The 23,152-nt window shown below is 42.2% G+C and overlaps 3 protein-coding genes and 1 pseudogene across 7 annotated transcripts; 3 read left to right on the top strand and 1 right to left on the bottom strand.

Moving 5' to 3' along the window:
- Positions 1–607: 607 nt before the first annotated feature.
- Positions 608–3,640, bottom strand: LOC308360722 (tissue factor-like). The gene is made up of 6 exons (XM_080832782.1): positions 3,527–3,640; positions 3,269–3,383; positions 2,628–2,815; positions 2,230–2,411; positions 1,592–1,766; positions 608–851 (listed from the first exon to the last, which is right to left on the bottom strand). The coding sequence occupies exons 1-6, from the start codon at positions 3,588–3,590 to the stop codon at positions 691–693; spliced, it is 885 nt and encodes a 294-aa protein (XP_080688908.1). The 5' UTR covers positions 3,591–3,640; the 3' UTR covers positions 608–690.
- An 8,764-nt stretch (positions 3,641–12,404) lies between these two features.
- LOC308360725 (TLC domain-containing protein 4-B-like) lies at positions 12,405–14,263 on the top strand (annotated as a pseudogene). Its single transcript has 6 exons — positions 12,405–12,556; positions 12,867–12,956; positions 13,072–13,195; positions 13,501–13,595; positions 13,698–13,771; positions 13,948–14,263. The product of its transcript is annotated as a TLC domain-containing protein 4-B-like (transcript).
- A 2,349-nt stretch (positions 14,264–16,612) lies between these two features.
- Positions 16,613–19,372, top strand: hccsa.1 (holocytochrome c synthase a). The gene is made up of 7 exons (XM_080832783.1): positions 16,613–16,657; positions 17,116–17,257; positions 17,368–17,552; positions 17,901–18,049; positions 18,232–18,351; positions 18,443–18,529; positions 18,633–19,372. Exons 2-7 carry the CDS (start codon positions 17,137–17,139, stop codon positions 18,820–18,822), a joined length of 852 nt encoding a protein of 283 aa, XP_080688909.1. The 5' UTR covers positions 16,613–16,657; positions 17,116–17,136; the 3' UTR covers positions 18,823–19,372.
- A 231-nt stretch (positions 19,373–19,603) lies between these two features.
- LOC308360721 (uncharacterized protein) lies at positions 19,604–23,134 on the top strand. 4 transcript variants are annotated; one of them, XM_080832778.1, is made up of 8 exons: positions 19,604–19,702; positions 20,110–20,236; positions 20,334–20,444; positions 20,688–20,793; positions 20,966–21,348; positions 21,558–21,631; positions 22,712–22,864; positions 23,001–23,134. In XM_080832778.1, exons 1-7 carry the CDS (start codon positions 19,700–19,702, stop codon positions 22,805–22,807), a joined length of 900 nt encoding a protein of 299 aa, XP_080688904.1. In that variant the 5' UTR covers positions 19,604–19,699; the 3' UTR covers positions 22,808–22,864; positions 23,001–23,134. The 4 variants fall into 4 exon arrangements, with proteins under 4 accessions (XP_080688904.1, XP_080688905.1, XP_080688907.1 ...); XM_080832781.1 differs by lacking the exon at positions 19,604–19,702 and adding an exon at positions 19,818–20,027; XM_080832779.1 differs by lacking the exon at positions 23,001–23,134 and having other exon boundaries at positions 22,712–22,904.
- Positions 23,135–23,152: the final 18 nt, after the last annotated feature.

Genomic DNA, 23,152 nt, shown 5'->3' with positions numbered 1-23,152 from the left:
TTTTCTTGTAAATATGCAAATATGAAGTGTTGTTACTGGCTCAGAAAAGCTGAAGTACTGCTCAGTAGATGTAGCCTGACGATGTCATACTCATAATCTCCCAGACCAAAGATTTTGTGGGCGGAGTTCAGGCTGGTATCCAGGCTACCGTAGATGTGAAGACTGGGTAGTTTCTAGGATTGAAGCAACTTTTGACCTGGGGGGGTCGCTGTTTACCAGCCCTCCCTCCAGCTGTGTAAACCTCCATCTGTGTAAATGCTGTAAACCTTCTGGTTTGCACGTTTCCTTCAGAAGTAAGAACCAGACATGGCAGTACCAGTCATCGTAAACTTTATTTCAATAATGTTTACATCATAGATAACACAACAAAAATAGAGGAACACATAGTGGACTTTCGTCAATAAATAATATTTCATGTACAAAAGAAATTATAAATAACAAATATATAAAAGCAAATCTATTATTTAAAAAAATAGTTTAACACTCATTCTAATCTGCAGACCATGTTGCCCACTCACCCCAGAGAATGTGAAAAGAGTAAAACAGACATTTGACACAATGTTTCAAACTCACCAAGCTCAGGTGTAGAGTACAAGAGCTTCTCCCATAGAGCAGCTTGTGGGCCAGCCACATACCACTCCTGTGCAAAGTGCAGTACAAACAACCTAGGCTCCTCTCCAATGATGGGTTCTACACGGTAGTCGTGATCGCCGTGATCGTCGTTGCCGCCTCCATCTTGATCTTCTTGGAGAGACGAGCCCTCTTGCAGCACTGAACAATCATGATGATCAGGAGAACCAAGATCACCAGGAGGATGGCGGCACCTGCTGCTAACCAAGTCCAGCTAATCTCTACAAGAGGGAGGAGTGGGAATGAACGAGCTGTTAGTCTCTCACTTATTTACAAACTTTCCGTTATAGTATCTTATTTCTATATTTAAAGGTACTCTCTGTCATTCTGGCGAAAGGTTGATATTTCAGCTGAACAGCCACTAAAACTACACCCCTCCCTTCCATGCTCTTGAGAAGAGTTGATAGGCTAGAATTGTTTATGGCTCAGTCTGAGCTGCTTTGTTTCCCATTTACAGAGCCAGGACTGTGTACAAAAGCTATTATTTTGTCCACCCAGTGAACAGACTAGCTAGAGGATCGTGAGAAGCCATTAGCTGATATACGGTTAGGTTCTTGTAGCTTAAGTGTTGATAGAGAGTGGGGGTGAGTGGGAGACTCTAGCCATGACGGAGAGCCTCTTAGGTTACACAGCTGTTATGAGAGCCCCTAAGGACATCTGACTCAGACGCCACAGAGCCTAGCTCCCTAATTTCTTTCTGAGGTTTCAGCAGACCACAACTTGTGGGAAAGCAGAGGGGACTGGAATGTTCCAGACCTAAATTTCTAACCTAGCTTCCTTAATATATTCTCATGACATTCTCACAGCGGATTACCACATTTCCAGAAGTTCGGAAAGGAGAGAAGGACCTGGAAAGACCCCATCACACCATAGACTAAGATCTGCAATACCCTCCCACATGATGCTCATGGTGATCAGAGGTGACACAAACTTAGGAGAGCAGACCTGACATGGTACTTACCCTCAAAGAAAGACCCGGGGCCTGCCTTTTGGGGCCAGCAGACAGGAACGGACCATGAACCCATCTGATGGTCTGATTTTCGCGATGGTATGTAGGCAGCCACAGTAAAACAGTAGCTCACACCCTCCTCCAGCTTGTTGATCTCCACCACATTCTTGCGGCCCTGGGCCTTGCTCTGTGGATAAAGAAAGATAAAACAGTCATTAAGACACACAAAGACCAACACACACAAACACGTACAGAGGCTCAAGCTTGTCAGTGACACAAACACAGCCATGTGTGTTAAGAACAGGCAAACCCACAGCTAAACTGATTAGAAACACAAAAACAGGCCCTGTTCATGTTTATGAAGCAATACGGCGAAGAAGAACACTGCACTTTAAAACCACAGTTATGGTGACCGAGATTTGGTGGTGGTTCACAGTAATGAGTAATCACTAGATTAAGAGTCACCGGACAGACAGTTAAGGTTGAAAACTGATTACGCAGTGTGTTGGAAACAGTGTAACTCTAACATCGCTTCCGAGACCATAGAGAAACATAGTGTATTGTACACCCAGGCAGAGACATGATTGGTGCTCAGGACACAGCAATCAGTAAAACAAAACTCAAATTAAATTTCAAACTCAATTACTTACTTTTCCTGTGCTTCCAGCTTTGCTGTATTGGACTTTGTACATCAGGTCCTCCCTGAAGATCTCTCGGATGTTCATTGGCCGCCCATTTTTCTTGACGGCAGTCAGGGGATCTTGGATGTGGAGCTCCATCTTAGTCTTGTCCTCATTCTGAACCACTTTGAACTTTAGACTTCCTATCTTTGCTGTCCAGGGGGGAAAAAACATAAACATAAGGTCACAGGGAATAAGGCAGCCTTTTCAGAACATCCTTATCCAGTAATGTCTCTTCTGATTATTTGATCCACATACACCAGTAGGTGTTGACTTGCCATTATCATTCATTCTAAAAAAAGGTTCTCATACATTTGAAGTACTGTAGAAGGAGACCTATGCTATGGAATACAAGACTTAGTACATACTTTCTTTGTAGGGGCAGAAGCGAGGCGCAGAGGTGTGTGGGAGCTCAACAAAGTCTGTGTTTGCAGAGGGCATGGGCTCCGAGATCACGTCAGCAGTGTAGGTGTCCCTCAGGTTATCCAGTTTATCGGTCAGGTCACACTCAGTCTCCCTAGTCCGGATGCAGTGCGTGGTCTTGTCCTTGTCCAATCTGAACACCAAATAGGAAAACTATCACTCCCAAATTCTATCTGCATGTCTGTCTCCAAATGCTGTTATAAAACTTTTCCTCTTGGCTTTAGGCATAATCACATCTATTTTGCATCACAGCTGCTTCATAATTCTTATGTTGTGAAACTTGATGGAACAGTTTATACCAAACTGCTAAAGATGCTGAATTATAACTGACAGAGCTGGAGATGTTTGTGTACTCCTGTTGACAACTTAATCAGTAACTTGTGGCAAAAGGAAAACATCTGGTTCTCTTTTAGTGTTCCAACCGCTTCTATTACCCTGTAAAACTGTATGGAATTCAGCATTGAATAAACACTGAAGGAGCCTCTTCCAGCCCCCCCTCTCTATCATCTAAAGAAGAACTATGGAATTCCACTGCAGCTATAAGTATCTCCGTTTTGTATCTCTGCGACAAAGTGAATACGCTTACCTTGAAAACTGCACGGTGTAAGAGAAGTTTGTATGTTTAGGGCTCCAGGTTAAAATGGTCTTGAAGTTAAAGGAGGACCAGGATACATTCTGAGCCCGCGGTGGATAATCCTCACCTAATGACAGAGGTACACATAAATGAGCATTCTCATTGGACTGCTGGTAACATTTGTGAAAGATTAATGAGTAACTTTGGACAAGCAGAAAACCATATTGGCAGGTCTTCATCCCTGGCTAATTCAATGATAATATTCCATACCTGAAATCGCGGAGATGAGAGTCAACGCGAAGACAGCAAAATGTATCAGCGCTGCTGTACACATGTCAAAATCAATATTCCAGCCTGTTTATGTCAAGTTGCAGGTCCTTCAAACACCAAAACCAAAACTACGTGAAAGAGGTACTCCCGCTGGATTTATTACCACGGCTCCATGCAGACCCCGACGGGGAGCTCGTGACTCAGACGGAGATTCCAGCCCTTTTGCCCAACACAAACCCATTTAAGGTCATCCGGCAAATAGTCTTACACATAACTCCAAAATTTAACATAAAGCAAAGCATAAATATAAAAATGACACAAATATCGATTATTTACAAAGCCTTACAATAGTAAAGACGTATAATAGCTTATATTTAGGCTACTTTTTACTAATATATATACTTACTATTTAGTAATTTTATAAAATGTACAACTATTCCCAAACTGGGATTGCCAAAATTATATGTACACAAATTTAGATCGCCTACTAACATTTAATTTTGGGAGGGGATCTCAATTGCATTATTAATCCTAGCTTCAACTACACCAACGGCAACAGAAGATGTGCCTGGTCTCTTTTTGTAACCTGTATTGAGAAGAGGGATTTGAACATTTTGATAACCTTGTTACTATATGGTCTACCAAATCATGGTCTTTTTAGATATGTTGCATTGCACTCATTTCACATCCTTCACAAAACTGCCTGAAAAAATGTCATTATAAAATATGAAAAACTTTGTGTCCTGGCCATGTGGTACTCCTGTTTTGAAACTGTTTTAAAAAAGAAGGAAAATATCAGATAATTAATTATATTTTGGAAATACCTTGCACATGGGAAGTATGTAGAGATCAGAGGTCAGTCTTATTGCAGTTTGCGGACTCAGCAGATCAAATTAATTAAGGGAAAATGAAGAGATGATAGAGTGGAATGACACTTTGAGTAATAGGACCTAATCCTGATGTAGTGATGGCGTAAGACTGGATTGTTGAGATTCTTACCCGCAGTAGGCCTAGATAGTGGGAGAAGAACTTCTGCAATTTAATGTCTGGGTGTCTGGATATTTTACTGTCTATTCTAAGAATTTGCACTTCTCAGGAAACCTCCAGTCATGATGAGTTACTAATACATCCTAGTTACTATTAATTCCTAGTACCGTTGACTGGGAGAAATAAACTGTCAGAAGCGAGAAGTGAGGGTGCTCTGGTGGTTTAGACTAACTGTTGCCTCACGCTGTCCAAGCACACTGACTGTCATGAGAACAGGAGATGGGAATGTGTTGTTTTATGAAACTGAAATCTCCCATAGTAACCACTGGGCGGTGAGCTGGTCAATTATCTGAGAGAACAGGCCTCAGGGTCCTAAAATCCTGAAAGCTGCCATTTTGGCCTCAATGCACACACTCACTGTGAGTACTACAAACTTCTATGTGTAAATGATTAATGTGTTTATTCAATTTTACTTAATTTATATAGCACCCAAACAATAATATTGTCTAAAGCAGTTGACAGAGCCAGAGCCTCAACAACCCTGGAAAAGGCACAAAAGCAACAGAGGAATTGAAAAACTTGAAAGATCTGAAATTATCAATGTATATAAAATGTAGGATTATTAGTTCAAGGCAAGAATGTTTGAAACAATACTAAAAGTAGAGTTAATGCTACATATAGGCCTACAAGTATGAACATATAACAGGACAGGGGTATACACTATCATGATGATAAGTTTAAATATAGCTGCATGCAGCGATCATTTGTGTTTTAACAGATTTGCAAACTGCCCCAAGTAGCGAAAGGTTGAATTATTTGACTGCTTCCACAGGTGAAAGAAGACCATTTGAATTTTGTAAATATTACGTAAGGATTTAAAGACAAAATAAATTGTAAAGATAGACAAAACCATGTTAGGAGCACGGCAAACTTCCAAAGCCTGCCCAACTTCAGGGGGCGCTAGCAGAAAGGAACACGCCTTCTTAGGGACACAAACCCTATATTCTGTATCAACCAAGTGGGGCTACAATCATGACAAATATAGATTGGTAAAGTCCACACATTTGTGAAGAAAGAGTAAAAAAATTAAACTTTGACAAACACTATATATGACCAAATGAGCGCAGCAGCGGTCATAAATAGGAGAAAGTCAGTGGTAGGCCCACTCGCTCTTATGAACAAGTTAAGTTTCCTGATTAATCCCTCCTGGACCGTGAAGGGCTGGCCTGTGGTGCTGCCAGTCCTGTCACTCCCTCACTCCCCTGCCAGAACATCACTGTAATGTTTATAAAAAGGAGCGAAATCTGAATCCAAATGCTATGATCCCTAGTTCTGCAAACCTTGATGCAGAGACCAAACAATAGGCTACATAACATGTACATAACATGTCTTCGTAATATATGATTCTCACCTTTGAATAACAACTGAAGCAGGCAAGCTCAGGATCAACTCTTTGTCATCTGATCAACCAAATACTGGTTCACATAAACCAGACAAAATAAGCAGATTCTTGGGCATTTATAAGCATTATTTATTTTCAGTCTGTTTGGTTAAATCACAAAGAGCCTTTTACGAGCTTAGCATGCATGAGCATAATCTCTAAGGAATGGTATTTGTCCACATCTGTAACCCCATCTGATCTGCTCTGGTAAACAGGGTGAGACTCCCGCTTTGTTCCCTCCAGAGAAACCATCACAAGATTCGAGCCTGAATACAAACACTCCAACAGACATGACTAGAAGGCACAAATACCAAAGAAACATTTATTTCCACAGGACTGGAAGGGAGCTCTCGACTGATTTAACGAAGACGTAAAGAAACATCAAGCTGGTTTTCTCCACTCCACCCTGTTTCTTTGATGCATAGCCAGTCACATGGTTTACAGTAAATGCCCCTACTTCTTCATGGCATCACGGCTACCGCGGTTGCGTGACTGGCCCAATTTCCCTCTGTTACACCATCACTGATGGCATATGTGTAAACAACATTTCCTTCTGTTAGTAGACCACAATTGTGCCAGGCTTACAATGCGAGACCACCGCTTCAGGCCATCAAAGGCCAAATGGACAGGCAGATTTACTTCCATAACTATCTCATGAACTTGGTTCATTAGGATTAAAAATCCTCATCCTGAAACCGGTCATTTGCACAATCGTCGTTCATGTATAATTTCTTTATTTGATTGATTTATCTAAGACACTCCTAATGTAACGAGTTGTTACATTCATATGAGTGATGTAAGAGGAACAGAGGCAAGCTCCACTGCAGTAAACGGAAACAGTGACGCACCTCAAGTGTAATCTTAGATTTTTCCTCTTTTTGTGGAGAGGGGCTTTACAGACACAAAACTCAGTGCTGGTCAGATGAGTGCGCAGGGTAAACCCAGCTTTTCTCAGACGCTTAAGCAATCCAGTGTGCTTCTAATGACATCTAAGTCAGAGACGGGAAGGAAATGGTCGACACCAGCCAACTTGCCAAATGCACACCCATCCATACAATTGATAATGATGACTCCAGTGTCTGACCTGCCCTTCAGAGGAAGTAGAGATGACAGGGGGAGACATTAATTCTCCTCCTGCTGAGTCTTCAAATGAAGGCTCTTTATTGTCGATCAGCAAACGGAAATCAGCCGAATCCTTTGAGTCTAATCGATGTGTTGCACATTAATGCTATTGTGAGTTTCCACATGTTGTACAGAGGGAACTCGCACACAAGTCAATTTGATTTAATATGTATATGTATGTTTTAGTATCAGTGACTCACTCAGACTGGCTCTGCCAAATCCATGCCTGATCAGAAACACATCAGCCCCAGAGCCACTCAACATCTCCTGCTCTCTAGTTTGGCCTGTAGGGGAGTTAAACCCATTTCTGTTTTATTCCTGTTTCAGCATCAAACGGCTTCTTCAGAACATAGTCATGAATGAGACAGAGGTTCATTCAAAAAGACAGTACACAAGTTCCCCTTCACAAACTTGAAATGTATTCTTTCCATATGTGACTGATACATTCCTCTTCCTCAGGCTCTCCATCCAGCTTGTAATCACTATGTTGTAAGTCTCATTAGCTTTGCACTGCAGTAAGGTAACCTCACCCAGTTATTTCATCAGTGACTCAGCCAGGCCTGAACCTTCATGCTATATAAATAGAACAACACTCCTTTTCATTGGATGTTGGAATAAAGTGACTAATTGGTCTTGATGCTTGGTCATGATTGACTCTTTACACACCCATTCTCTTTCTCTGTCTTTTTCTGTCTCTCTCTGACACACACACACACACACTTATGATGGAGTTCACGAAAGTTCAAATGAATGGGAAAATAAATATACGATGGTAGATTCCCCATGCTCCTGATACAGCACATCATTTTGATGCGTTTAAGAATTAAAGACAGAAAATAACTCATCCCTCAGTGGCACAGGACATGAATCCCTTCACATCCCATCATTCATATTTTCCTTTCTTTTCTTTGCTTGGCTGTTGCTTATAAGAAGTCCTTGTTCTACTTGGTGCTGATGTCATCAGAAAAGTAAGCACCAGTGGTGAGGCTGGAATGATAAATAAAAGGGTGAACGGGGTAATAGCTTTGCCACTCCCTCAAGGCCTGCTCCTTATTCCCCAGAATCCATCATTTCACAACGCATTTGTTATTGTATGCCATATTTGGTGGTGGGCATGTACAACCCATCTGAAGAAAATTCACAAGTATCTGAAGGAGACTGAGGCAACACTGTTGACCAGAATAGCAGACCTCAGAACATTCTATCAATACATGAGACCAGTCAGAACATCTCCCTCAGGGGTCTGAGCAGGTCCCTTTCTCCCTTCAGCGTTATGTAATGCTATCTCACACACAGAGCAATACTCTCATAGATTAAGGAACACAGCGGAACTCTCTCTGACGGATACCAATTGCATCGGTCTCACACTCCTCGGTGCCCAGGGGAGCTGTGCTCACATGGAGGAACATAAGCTATGAGTCCCAGACAGATCTACTGCTCCAGAATAAATACAAAACACCACTGGTCTGCAATAGAAATGAAAACACACAATATTAGGAAGTCTAAATAATGGATAAAGTCCAGAGCTGTCTGGAGTGGAGTACAGAATGTAATGGTTGAGTCCAAAAGCAAAGTTCACTCAAAATTCAACAACTTAAAAAAATTGAGATTAGAGATTAAACATTGAGCCTGAACTCTAAAAACCCTGTGACCCTGTGAGATTCTGTTAAATATGCAGTTATTATCTAAATATCCAGTCTACTGACTTAGACTATGAGGGTGACGTGAAGCATCCATTCATGCTATTCAAAGACAGCATATGCAGAGGACAGGTCGAGGTGGAGAGCGAGAGATGGAAGGGAGGGAGACAGAGTTCCTCTGTTGTCCAGGATATCACATCTGTCAGTGGCTCAACTGGCTGGCTCCAGCTTTGGAATGTGAAAGCTCTGCGCTGTTTAACTCCTGCAAGTGGAGCCAGTCTGCTCTGGCTGATGGCCAACAGCTTGGGTAATCATCTCCGGGAGTAGACTCAGAGAAAGACAGAAGATTTCAGAGGCTGGGAGGTATAGGTTGCAGAAACACCCTGACCCACTCACACATGATACCAGCAATGGTTATGAGAGAGTTCCTCTGGTCCTCTGAACTTCTTCACTCCCACTCACACACACACACATTCTCATGCGGACACTCATTTAATTATCGCTTGGCAAAACTATGTATGCGCATGGGTCTTGTTGGAAATAGTAGTCAGGCTCACTCTGTTCCCTGTCCTGATGAATCCCCAGGCATGCTAATTGGGGTTTTTCAGGCTGTCATCTGTTTCCTATTCTGTTCAAAGTCTTTTCTCAAACGCATCCATGTGTGGAGCTGAGTAACAGACTCTGACACTCTAGGTCCGTTCAAAACTGAAGCCGTCCTTTGTTTTTGGAGCCGAGGACATGGAGACTGGTGGGTCAGAGGTTAAAGGGTCACACACACAGATGGTCGGCCACTCAGGAAGAAATCGGTTTGTTTCACTTCCTGAAGGGCCGCTCAGGAAGCAGGTGTCACCAAGGAGAAAAGACGAAAAGTCTAGCCACCCCAGTACCCCAGTAGATCCGCCATGCCACCCCAGTACCCCAGTATATCCGCCCCTGTTTGGTAGAGCATGTGTCTCTCTCCCTCTCACTCGCATTTCTTCACAGACCTCCTGTCCCTCTTTCTTGTCATCGCTACAAGTTGCTGAATTTCATTAACATTCCATGGTCTTTCGTCGCTTTATCGCTACAAGTCGCATCCTGTCTGGACGGGTCTTTACTCTGCTCTGATTGGTTGGCTCTCTGTTGGGGGCTAAATGTGTCTACAGCAAGTCAATAATCCCCCCTGGATTATTTCAAAAATTATTTTAAGAGAAAAAGACTAAATAAAATGTCTCATCATAAACATGGGAATGCATTCTGAAGTTGGGAACTCATCCAAGACTAAGGCTAGAATGTAAGAGGTCATTTGTACTTCTGGAGTTTTAAAGGGTATACATTCCATCAGATACTCAGATATTTCTGCTATCTGTAAATATTTGTGACTCCTAATCTCTTAGTGGGGAAAATCCATTTTTCCCTTTTTCCTCCATCTATTTGTGGACACATAAAACAGAAGTCTCAGCCCTGTCAGTGGTAGTCAATGATCCCAAGAGATGTTGTAAAGCTGAGACATCTGATGTGTCTGCCGTAACTCATGCACCATCAGTATTTCCTGCAGTGTTTCCAAAATACATCTGGGAATTCGGTAAATTGTCAGTCATCTATGGCCAGACCGCTAATGTGTGGTCAATGTGCCAACACTCAGCGATGCTACGGGTACTTATAAAGATTTTTGGTGGTTTTAGAAACCATTTATTCATTCATTCACTCGCTCATTTCTTCTTTCTTCTTTTTTCCTATCTCTGCACATTACAAAACACTCTTACCTGATTTTCCCTCCCTTTATAGGTTAAATAGGTAGATTTAGGTAAAATACCATTAGGTATATAATAAGCAAAGAGGTACGTGTTTCTCCACTCCAAATTTAAAAGGTGAATTCATCATGATGCTTAGGACGAGGTTTCCACCTAGTGGTAAAATGAGTGTACATGTGAGACAGTGAGAAAAAGGGGTACAGCTGTCCACAGCAAAGCACAAACACCTCATCTCACCACTCATACTGGGCAGTTTACCAGCACTTCACAGCATGCAATCAATGCACTAGATTGTAACACATAATATTAATTGTGTGGCTCTTAGTGCATTCATTCAAAAGTATATGCTGCATTAAATTATAGTGTGCTAGCCAAGTACAAGCACAGAGATCTCAATTGCAAAATCAGCAGGAGTGCCATTTTAGTAGTCACTAAAACTCTCTCAAGGTAAGGAAGACATGATGGTCGTCTGATGTTGACACAACACTTACACTAATGGTGGGCAGATATGTTAACATAAAGCAGGGCTAAACTAAGGGATTAACAGTATAACACACACACAAAATAATAACTGTTACACACGCTAATACCAGACAAGAAAGGGAGGCATAACCAGCATCAATAACAACAACACAGCTCTAGTGTGCCCCGCGGCATGCTGGGAACTACACAGCCCCCTACTTACACACACAGAAGCCCCACTACCCCTTGTACATTACAATATTATATTAATGTACAGTATAGTGTATTTAAATACATAGTGTATCGTCCAAAGAAAGCTTCCCACATTGACCTTAGATCAGTTTTTTCTCTCCCTCTCCTCCCTCCCTCCCTCCCTCTCTCTCTCTCTCTCTCTCTCTTTCTCGCTCGCTCACTCAGTTGTTCGCTCGCTCCCTCACCCACTCATTTTCAAGTCCCTTTCTGGATATTCAGGGAAGAGAGGCACTGTTCCTAAAACTGCTCATCAGATCTGTTGGAAATGGAACGTAATAATGAAGACTAGCTGAAAGCGAGAGTAAGACTAATTACCATTTTCATGTATATTTTCTATGGCCTGTTATCATCTGCTAGTGATGAACTTGTGAGGTTCCTGCATTGAGTGCAATTCTGGTGTCAGGTGTAGTACATGTTTTGAAAACACTTCCACTTGCAGAACATTCAGCTGTGTATTGAGATTATAAAGGCTTTTCTGTTTCTTACGTTTATGTTATCACATCACTGGGACTGAATTCCTGGCAGTCTTAGGTCAACGCTTTCTCTAATAAATGCAGGGCTCCAATGCACCAAAAAAAAACTAACTTACCAACAAACTGAGAAAAACATTCTGAGAAATAACGTGCATTCTTGGTGCGTTACAAAAGATAAACATGACAAGAGTTCAACATCAGCGAACCTGGTAAACATTTGCGGGGGCTCAAAGGTTTTTCATTTGAAATCACTGCATCCACCAGCAGATTTCATTACTCCCAGTCAGCGTTTCCCATGTCCTCTAGGACAACCGCACAGCAAGCGTCCAGTGACGCTGGAGCACAGAGGGAGAGACAGAGAGAGAGAGAAATGAGAGAGAGAGGGCATGACAGAGGAAGAGAAAAGAGGATGGTAAAGACGAGGGGAAGTAGTGACTAAAGGTAGTGAACAGATGTTGAAGTTCGCACCATGAGAGCAGAAAGAGAAGGGTTTTTAAGATGCTGCAATGGATTTGACTACATAGTGCCATAATTGCTTCATGATACAATTGAGCAACATATTTTTAATTTTTAAGTGGATATTATGATGTATTTATGTGAAAAACAGTTGTAATAAAATAGTGATCGAGACTGCTACTGCCAATATTATTGACTCTCCAACTCTTTCCTGTCAGAGTTTGCCCTCTCTGGTCCTCCATGGTCTCTGTTGTGGCCTGTTCTCAACACTTTGAGAAGGAGGTGTTTCTGGTGTCTCACTGCCCTGTTACCATGGCAATGCTCAGCATACCACTGGTGTCGGTCTTCTGCAGCTTCCTGGTGTTCCAGTGGCTCTTCCATCATGTGAGCCCAAGGCTGTTTTCATGGCTCTGCCCTGCTTTCCTCCACCTACAACACACGCACAAGATTGAATGGAACATGAGGTATTTTTTGTGTTTATCCACAGTCACTCACAATAACTTATTACACATCTCTCACTGGAATGTGACACAATATATATCCCTTCAGAAACGCTGTACGTTCAAGGCATCATGGCCACCTGATTATTTCAAAATATGCTACCCCCACCACAGTTGAGAACTCATACAGTGCCAACATTCAACAAGCTTTAGTAAATGTCCTGTCCCTCATAGCTGTACAAAGTACATGTCACATTGCCTCAGATAGGGCACAGTAGTCAGAGTCAATATGAGCAGATGTCAATATGAGCATTATTTTCTTCTTTCTTTTCAGAACAGTTTCTACGTTCCATGCTCTAGTGGTTTCTCCCATCAGTCTTTATATATTTCTTTTTGATGAGGGTGTCAATGAAGATCTTATCTGGTGAGAAAAACATCCTACTGGTGTGGTTGGAGAGGAGTCTGATGGCTCAGCTGATTTGGGTTCCTTGCAGACTACAGTATCCCCTTAATCGTGTGACATTTGTGTCTTGAAACAGGGGAGACCCAACACTGGTGAAACTCAACATCGCCATAACGACTGGATACCTACTTTCGGGTCAGGTTTCTGGTCTTACTGGACACCTTGTCTCTATACCAACCTCTGTTCTTCCCAGAAATACATTTTTTCAACAGTGACCCCTCTGAAGCTACATAATTTACCACATACCAGCTGCTACTCACCAACCAGTGCTTCACACTGTAGATGCTGGCATGCTTGCTGGCACTGGCACTCAGGAACAAGTCACCGATCAGCCCTACCCATCAATCATTGCATTTATCACTGGCATCTTCATATAACAGCCACCTTCCCCTTACAACTACTCAACAGCTGCAGATGCCCATGAAACCAACTAATGAGGCTGAAAAGACACATTCACACCAGTGTCCACCCTAAACACAACTCCTAATATGTCACATTTTCACAGATTTGCTGGCCATGTTTTCCTCTTGGGAGATAACTGGGGACAAACTATTTGTGGTGCATCACCTAATCGCCCTGTATGCATATTCATATCTGCTGGTGAGTTTCATCTATTTCATCACAACTGTCCTAGATTGTTTACATAAAATTCATAACAATCTCTCCTGATCCAGAGCATATCCTATGTACCTTCCTCATCAGGACCAAGGTGTATTACCCTATTTTGCCAACTTTCGTCTTATGTCAGAGTTCTCCACTCCTTGTGTGAACCAGCGGTAGGTAACCTCATCACCTTGAATGATAACTCATCTACTGTGAGCAATGTTGCTTTAACTTCACTAATGTTATATGTGTATTTTCTTTCTTTCGAGAGTCCACATAAAACTTTCAACAGCCAACAGCCAATGAAAATCAGTATGATATCTTTCTAACTACCCATGTCTGTAACCAGATGGTTCTTTAAAGTGTTGGGTTACCCAAAGACTTCTGTGCCAAACCTGGTCAATGGGACGTTGATGGCAGCTGTGTTCTTCCTGGTGAGGCTTGCTGTCCTTCCAGTCTACTACTACCGTGTGTTTGAAGTCTATGGCACACCAGCCTACCACCGGGTGCCCACTGGGGCCCGCGTTGCCTGGCTGCTCTCAAGCCTCAGCCTGGACGTGCTGAACCTGCTGTGGATGTGGCGTATCTGGAAGGGATGCCTGGGGGTCCTGCGCTCCTACAGAAGGCCTGAGGCCAGAGGTCTACCCAGCTCCAAGACAGACTGAGCAATGAAGTACAGAAGTGTTTCTTCAAAGTTATTGTAATTTTGTGATATGAATCTATGTGTCACAGTCTGTGCAAAGAAAAAAAAATACTCTCAGTCTATCATACTGTGAATTAATTCCTCATTCACTTACTAACTTCCGGATTCACTGTATGAAGCCTTATGTCAGGCCATACATACAGCAACAGCACAGATTCGGCTTTACAGCTGAAGTTTCACCATCACAGTCTGCTGAGTGCCTCTTCACAAATATGATTCCTGGTGGAACAAGTTGTTTTGAAAAAGGCAAACAAATGTTCATATCATGGAGAGAAAACATAAAAAATCTGGCAAGAGTTCTCTATCAGCAGCATGAGTAAATGACTGTGGCAGAAATGCACATATGTTCTGGTAAATCAATAAAACTATGCAATTCATCATTGTGCTGTTCATTATTTTAAAGACCAACGTATAAATGCATATCTTTGGTTAATAAATCCAAAGAAAAAAATCTGAACCCCAGATCAAGTTCTTTCAAACATCTTTGTCGATTCTCACAGAACTATTTTGTGAGTAATTTTTGTTTTACATAAAAAAGGATGTGCAGGCAACCTTCACACTAAAAAACAAGGTATACCTTAAGAATGGACCTAAAAGGGGCAAATGCTTGTCGCTACAGCTGTACCCTATCAGGGTATGAGCACTGTTACTTTATCATTGGTACAGTTTTGTACCTTCCTGTCTGTACCTCTAAAGGTAAATGTCTGCACCCTTAGTGACAAAAAGGTACCTTTATGTCCTGGAACAAAAATGTCCCCTTTGGAAAGGTACAAAATTGGTAGCTAATGAGGCTAGAGTTAGAGTTAGGGTTCCACTAAAACTGAACTGGTCATTTGTCTTTTGTCTTTTTTACATCTTTAGAGACCTAGGTTGGACAGGTAGGATCGTCATGTAGGATTCATGTTGTGGAAGTTGCACTCAGGAGTGGACTCTTCCTGCTGTTGGGTCTGAATTATCACAGTCAGTAGGTGTTTCTCAAAGCCAAGGAAGGATCCTTGACGGCTGCATCAATAATGTTACCTCATCGAAATCCCGCCAAATGACTGTTCTGATGTCTAGGATCCTTTGAATTCTACCAAGGACAGAGTTCTTAGTTTAGAGAAATTTCAAGGATGCAGTGCAGTATCCTCTGCGTCCTAAAAGGACCCACAACACCTTTTCAATGACGCACTCCTGCACATGAGCTAGACTGACTATTGCTTTTCTTTTGAATGCCAGGGCAGTCTTGCCTAGCCTCTGAAGGACCCGGAAAGACCCGCCCTACCAAAGAAGCATCCTTGACTTTGAGAAACACTCATGGGAACAGTGGATGTTCCATTTATGCACACAGGTTTCTGTCCCTGATAGTCTACTATGAAAAGCCTGTTTGCACACTGAAGTAGGCCATTTCTTTACCTTTTTGGTTAGTTAGTTTGTTTGTTTTGGTGGGGAATTAAATTAATGATCCACTAATTCAAAGTTTGAGAACTACATGAAATCAACATTTTATTAGCTTATTATGTCCATATGTGCATCGAACATTCTTTATTTTTCGAATACATAATGGACACATATGCAACAGCACACCCAGGCTGTAGCCATAATCAAGCGCAAATAGCAACTAAACTGTGGGTATAGGATAGGTAAAGTCTAATAAAAGGTCAAAACAGATTTGATTTTCAACATATTATTTGTAGAAATACACAGTATACCAAAACCGCATTAAAAGTACAATAAACAACACATTTCAATAATGTATAGACGTACAAATGATTGACCAAACCAGTCCTGTTATAACAATCTATTGTCTGAAGTCCTTTTATCTAATTTGTTTTATTTGACGGTTACCTGTAATTTAATATTATCCTAGATACTGAACACAATGCAGATGTAACGCAGTGTGGTCACATTCAATGATGCCCTTAGAATTAAATTCATGTGATGAAATTCAGGCTGAAATTGTAAGAGACTCAAAAAAGTAAATGCATCAAACATCCACAAAGAAATGCAGGGATGTACACAAAAAGCCTTTTCGTTTGTGAATGTCATGACTATATAGGCATATATGTGATTCAGAAAATACATTTGTTAATCGAGTGACATTTATTTGTGAATAATGTGAAATTTATTTGCGATTTCAACTATGGTCTTGACGCAGTCCACTTTCAGGCGTGAAATATCATGACATTTGATGGATACTGCCAAGTAAACGTCAGATTAAGAGTATTGGAAGGGATGTTCCATTCCAGCACAATGCAGACTGCGCAGACCTAATCAATCTTGAACACATCCTTGTGATGCAACGGTGACGCAAGCAGAGCATTGTGGGTAAACTGAGTTGAGCGCACGACATTGAAGTGAGCTTGTGTATGTCAAGGTAAGGAGAGTATTTGCTTATGTTTTTCTGTTTGTATTATCGTTTTTCTAAATTAAAATGATGGTTGGGTGTCTTTTAGTGGGCTTATTTTGAGGGCATTTTTGAGTGACAGCACAGTTGCGTTTTGTAACAGAGCTAACGAACCTAGTAAACGTTAGCTGGCTTGCTTAAATGCCGGTTGACTGTCGTTAGCTTTTCAGTATCATCACATACATTTTTGAGTGTTACACAAGCAAATTACGAAAGGTGGTGATTTACTTAGCCAGCTGTTAGCTAACATGAAGCTAATGATACACAAGGTCTTTTATAATCATAGACCTAAGTTAACAGTGTCAATTGGTCCTACATCTCTAACTCCAAATTCAGCTCAGAAAGGTGTATTGTCAGCAGCATGTTGAATTGGAAGCTGTGTGTGCCATGTCATCATTCACATTGAAGCTTTGGTTTGTTGTTTATAGGTTTATGGCTGGACTGTAAGGATGACAGAGGCAGTGTCTAAACACATGGACTCGTTGAAGGTCAAGACCTTTTCTACTTCAGAACACAGCTCTGGATCTGCACCGCCAAGAAGTTGTCCCATGCATCAGGAGCCCAAACAAAGTAAGGGTGATGGGAGAACACTGGTCTAATCTTTATCTCTGTGTACAACATTTGATACCTTAGATAAAATGATGTGACTGATATCCCACCTGATATCACCTGTGTCCCAGGTGCTCCTCCCCCAGAATGCCCCATGCACAAGGCGTCTGCACCTGCCCAGCAGGCACCAGAGACTTCCGCTGCTGTCCCAGAGCTTCCAGCTCATCAGGACCGAGCCTATGAGTTTGTAGAGTGTCCAATGAAGGCAGCAAGGGGAGAGAAAGGAGAAATGGCTGACATAAACCCTGCAAACATGGTACCATCAGTCATTCCTGTACCTCTTTTTTCATTAACACATATAAACATATGTCTGAACTTTGAATGCTGATTTCACACGTGAAGCTATCATCTGCCAATGTACAATACAATACAATACAATTTGTTTATTTGATCAAGAGGGACCGTGTACATTCATGAACATTAAAATGTATGCACCCAATTAAAGCCAAAAGGCTAGTTTCCATGGGCAGTCCCCCTGCCAGAGTGAAAAAGGCTATACAACCTAAAAAAAGGCATTAACGTATATATCAAACATAAATCTAAATCAGACAATAAATCAAAAATTAAATAAGGTAAGATAAGAATGTGAATGGATGTCTTGCAGATGCCCCCACCCAACCAGATACCATCAGTAGATCAGCCTTTCTCCCTCTCTGTGAAAAGAGAAGAGTCCACAATTCCCCGGGCCGGGTCTGAACAGCACTGGGTCTACCCATCGGAACAGATGTTCTGGAATGCAATGCTACGCAAAGGGTGAGCTAACTGGACAGCATGCTGTTCCTGTACATTTGGGCTAATTATGGTCTTATCAGACAAGCCTCCATGTCTCATATGTTTGATCAAATTTGTTTTCATACTGAATAGTATTATTATTATTATTATTACCCATCCTTGTGTGGTCACCCAAAAATCACATTCAATCCACCTCCTGTCAGGTGGCAGTGGAACAAGGGTGACATTGAACAGAAGGATATGAACAACATCATCACGATACACAACCAGAACAATGAAATGGCCTGGCAGGAGATCCTCAGATGGGAGGCTCTTCATTCTAAGTGAGTTGTGAATGATTGGCACGACAGCATTACTTAGTGGAGCATTAACCTTAAATGTGAGAGTAAAGTATGAACGTTACCTGTGTTGAAGGGAGTGTCCTTGTGGTCCATCTCTGAAGCGGTTTGGGGGAAAAGCGAAGGAGTTGACTCCGAGAGCCAGGTTCCGCCACTGGATGGGGTGAGAATTTTTTAGTTTTTCCTTCCAAACTTAACAGAACATCTGTATGGTGGAAATTAGTGTGATGTTACAAACCATTGTTTATTTTTTTCTGATTTTTCAGGCGTGAATTACCATTTGACAGACATGACTGGATTGTGAATCGTTGTGGAAAAGAGGTCCGATATGTTATCGACTACTATGATGCTGGGGCTGCCTCCAAGCATACCATTCTAGATGTGCGACCTGCTCTTGACTCCATAGGGGCAGTGTGGGATCGCATGAGGGTAGCGTGGTTTCATTGGACCTCATGACACTCCAGACCAGTAGTGGGTGGCTACCAGAAACGTCGACTTTGATGATACCCACTGTGCTTTGAAGAGAACTTTGCATCATTCACCAGTCAGCTTATATGCAATAGTTATCTGTGAGGCTTATGAGAGATGGCCTTAGTCTGCCTTTTTTGGTCATAAAGCAGATATCTCAGTTTTGGTTTTAAATACATTTTAAAAACTGAATAGAAGACTGACTGCCCAGACTCTGGTTTACAGTTGGTGGATCGGTTTTGTGGTCAGACATTTCATTAATTTCTGGGGAGTGTGCACAGTATTCATTTTCAATCAATAATTGTGGGTGCAGGAAACTTGAATGATCCTTCCAGTCATCTATAATTTGGCTTTAGTTCCAGAAGTAAATGGTTCAGCTTCATCACCTATAGCTGTTGATATCACATAATTACCTTGCTTGGATGCATATATTTATTGTATGTACATTATTTTTTGTCAGCTATTTTCCACTCCAACCGAACAGCTCTGATTCTCTTTATCTGTGCTGTTTGCTGTATAATAAAATATTTATTTATAATCATTGACTGCTAGGTTTTTTTTTTTAGAAGGTGTAAAGTCTTAATGCTTCATGAACATTGCACTGTTAAAAAATAAAATGTATTTTCACTATCACAATACTAATTTCTGGCCAAGGAGGACTTCACAGGACTTTCACAACTCCACGCTTAGTTTTTTAATGGTTGAGTTTCACTGTAAAGGTCTATGAGTGACAGCTCCAACAGTTCGCCGATAGGGGTTGCCATACAGAGTACAACGACTCCTCCCCCGCCTACTTCACTGGAGGCCGAAGCACTAAATAAGCCTTTGCTACAAGAAGCCAATTGCACGTTACCTAAAATACTTTATGGTATGTACATGGATTCATGCGTTGGTCCAGTTTGTTTGAGCCTAACCTGCATCTTCAAGTCATCAACGTCAGCTAGTTCGCGCCTGCGCTTCTTCCTCGAAGGCGGAAAGCTAGCTTGCTAGCGTGGAAGTTGCATTCTGTTGTGGCTGGCTAACGTTAAGTTAGCTAATGTCGTTTTAGTTTAAGCGAATTAGGTTTAAATTATGTCAGTATTACAAATTGTAACTCCATCAGAGAGCTGGTTTAGCTGCAGAGATATTTTAACCATTGACATTAGCGCCGGCCTTTGTTCCACCTTTGTGTGATAACGTCTGTCTGTGTTGAGGTTAGATATTGACATTTCGCTGACTTTACTTCAACTGAATCTTTTTGCGAGATAAACTTAGGTCGTTATTTCCCCCAGGTAGTCTGAGCTAGCGAAACTGTTGTCTTCTGACTTCACTGGTTCGACTGTTTACACTCCTGCCATTGCAAACATGTCCACCCTATTGGAGCCTGCAGCTTCACAGTCCACCATCACCACGATGCCAGCAGGTATACCCAACCGATGGTTTCAACCCTGTGTGTAAGGCTTCAGCGTTTGTAAAGTGTGTTGTCTTCTCGTTCACTGAAGTATTTTTTTTACCCGCAGGTAGTAGTCGCTTCTCCTGTTCAGTCTACGGGTGCAAGAGATCTTATACAGACATAGAAGCGCTCAACTGTCATATCAACGACCACCAGATTCCTGCAGAGTCTTTTCCAGGTGCACTGAGACTTCTGTTCCACTTTTTCTATTTTTTTTGCCACTTAATGCCTCGGTGTCAAGTGTTCGTATATAGACTTGGCATGAGTATGCTGAGAGTCAGCTTGTGGAAGAATTTGAACTTGGTGCTTGACAGATTAGCAAAACTAATAATAAATATCTTATTGATGTAATAAAGCATGGTCATAACTGCATTATTCATCCTACCATGGCATTTTCTCCCACCTAACTTCTGTTCACCAGGGAAAGTCTTCCTGTGCTCTACAATGGGCTGTGACGGCTCATTTCCAAGCATGCAACAGCTGATGGAGCATATGAGGGTCCACTATAAGCCAAATATCTTCTTCATGTGAGTTTGTAAAAGAGTTAATAACGGTTGGCTTTGGTGAAACTTTAACATTTTGAAAAGTAATATTTAACAATTGTATTAACATTTCTAAGTAAAGAGAGGCATGATAACAATATATGGTGAGGATATGGAACACAAATGCATATTTAATGTTCTGCTTTGTTATCTGTAGCTGTGAGAGTTGCCGGGCAAAGCTGCGATCCTATCGCACACTGCTGAAGCACCTACAGACCTGCGCTAAAGTGGCCAAGAGTAGGGCAGCGCGGGCAGGGGCACCCGGTGAACAAGGGGCCGAGCAAGAGCTCCAGGCCCCCGTCTTTGCACCTGACCCATCAGAGACCTCTGAGCTGCTGGAGCAGATGGAGACCACCCCACCAACCGCGGAACCCCCCACAGCCGTTGGGCATTCCCCTGACCCCACGCTCTCCTCTAGTTCTGCGGAGGCCTCTGTTCAGAGTCCTAGTATGTCTCAGACTTCCCCATCACAGCCACTCTCCTCCCCCTCACCTCAGAGTGCTGCAGCCGCCTCCAATGCTGTCTGGAGGAAAAATCAAGGTGAGCCATGCACTGTTGCTTCCTTCTGTCTCTAGAGAGAGAGAGATAGAGAGAGAGTGAGAAGGAGCTGAAGGAGACAAGTGCCCATAAATGAGAGAAGTTTTCTTTTTCCTTGAGTTGTGACTTGTGTGTGATTTTATGCTGAGAGGTGCCGCAGAGCTCTGCGTTGTGAGTGAACTGTGTTTTGTCGTGTTGCACTGTCCTGCCAGACGCGCCTGGGCCTCAAAAGCACAGATGGAACTATCCTCCAAGCAGTCATACTATAAGTAGAGAGACAGTCCAGGTGAGGCTTTAAGAAACCCACTAACCCACACAGGTACACACACACACACACACACACACACACACACACTCAGATTTAATATCTAATCTAAATCTGTTGGTAGGTTAGAGTTTTATTCTAACCTATCAACCATTAAGCACAGCATATTTGCTCTATTTCTGCTTATGAAACCTCCCTACCACACTAACCCAGCTAACCATTGCAGGTGTGAAGAGTGCTTTGCTAGCCAGCATCCCTTCCTCTTGCCTGCTGCTCATTGTAGGGTACCAGTCCCACCCCTCTCCTCTCCTCTGCAAAGGCTGGCAGCTTTCCACCCCCCACCCTGCCCCTGTTTTCATAGCTCTGTCTGGTAGAGCTATGTCCTGATGGCTGCTAAACCCGCTGGTGATGGCTTGCACACAAGAGCTCTCGCTGGCTGTTTTTGCATTCAGATGTCATGATGCCTTGTGAGACACTCCACTGATGGTCTCGTTCTTGCCACCTGTGCTTGTAATCTGTTTTGGACTTTGGACTGCATTCTTGTGTGATGCTTCACTGGAAATCCTCGAGATTGGCCAGAATCTGTGGTGTCCTGTGCTTGTTTGATTTCTAGTTGTGTCTTTGGTGGAGGAGTTGAATGAAATTCCAAAGTATCTCTCAATTGAGAAGACCATTTGCTCCATGCTGATGATTTGATGTGTAATTAACATACAGGATATGGACTGGCAATTTTTGAAATCTTACTCTTAATACATATTTGTATTTTTTTAGCCTGATCTTTCTGGGGGTAACACCCATAACAGCCTTATTTTTGGCCAAACATGTTTTACTTACATTTTATTTCATTTTGACTCTGGATTTCCTAAAGATCTTGAATTGGATGATTTGTAAGTATTGTGGAAATTAAGATCTTTAAATTATTCCCCCTAGTGATGTAGTAAGGCCGATTCCTCCTTATGTTCAAGTACACCCGCTAAGATTGTACCAGAATGAAAATGATTCATGTCAGCTGCTCTTTTAATTTAAGTTTCATTGTACTTCCAGTCAGATAAATGTTGTGATTTTTGTTGTCAAAGCCTGTCCTCTCTGTTGTCTCCTCAGGCCAGTCCTTTAGCAGCCGTATTCTATGGGAACACACCAGGGGGCGCTACAACTGTCTCCAGTGTGGCCACAGCACCGCCAACCGCAAGGAGATGACCGCTCACATTGAGAGCCAACACAAGGGTCCCTCTGGCAAACCACCCTCAGAGACTGGTATGAACTCCTCAATCCCATCATCTTCCTCAATCCCATCATCTTACCCCCCCCCCCCCACCCCCCAGTTCATCCTGTTCATAAGTGAAGTTTCAACAGCTACTGGCCCTTCCTCATGCACCTCTTCATGTTTCAGATGGAACAGAGAGCTCCCCTACACAGCTGCAGTCACCATCAGATTCTGAGCTCTTAGCCGACACCCACCCGTGACTCACTCTGTATCCCTTCACCACTGTTATATTTATTGAAAGATTATTTTCTGTATATGCATTTGAAAATATTATGAAT

The sequence above is a fragment of the Sprattus sprattus genome (assembly GCF_963457725.1).
Source record: "Sprattus sprattus genome assembly, chromosome: 2".
NCBI lineage: Eukaryota > Metazoa > Chordata > Actinopteri > Clupeiformes > Clupeidae > Sprattus > Sprattus sprattus.
Note: the sequence above shows the minus strand (reverse complement) of the source record. Positions and strands in the feature narration are given on the sequence as shown.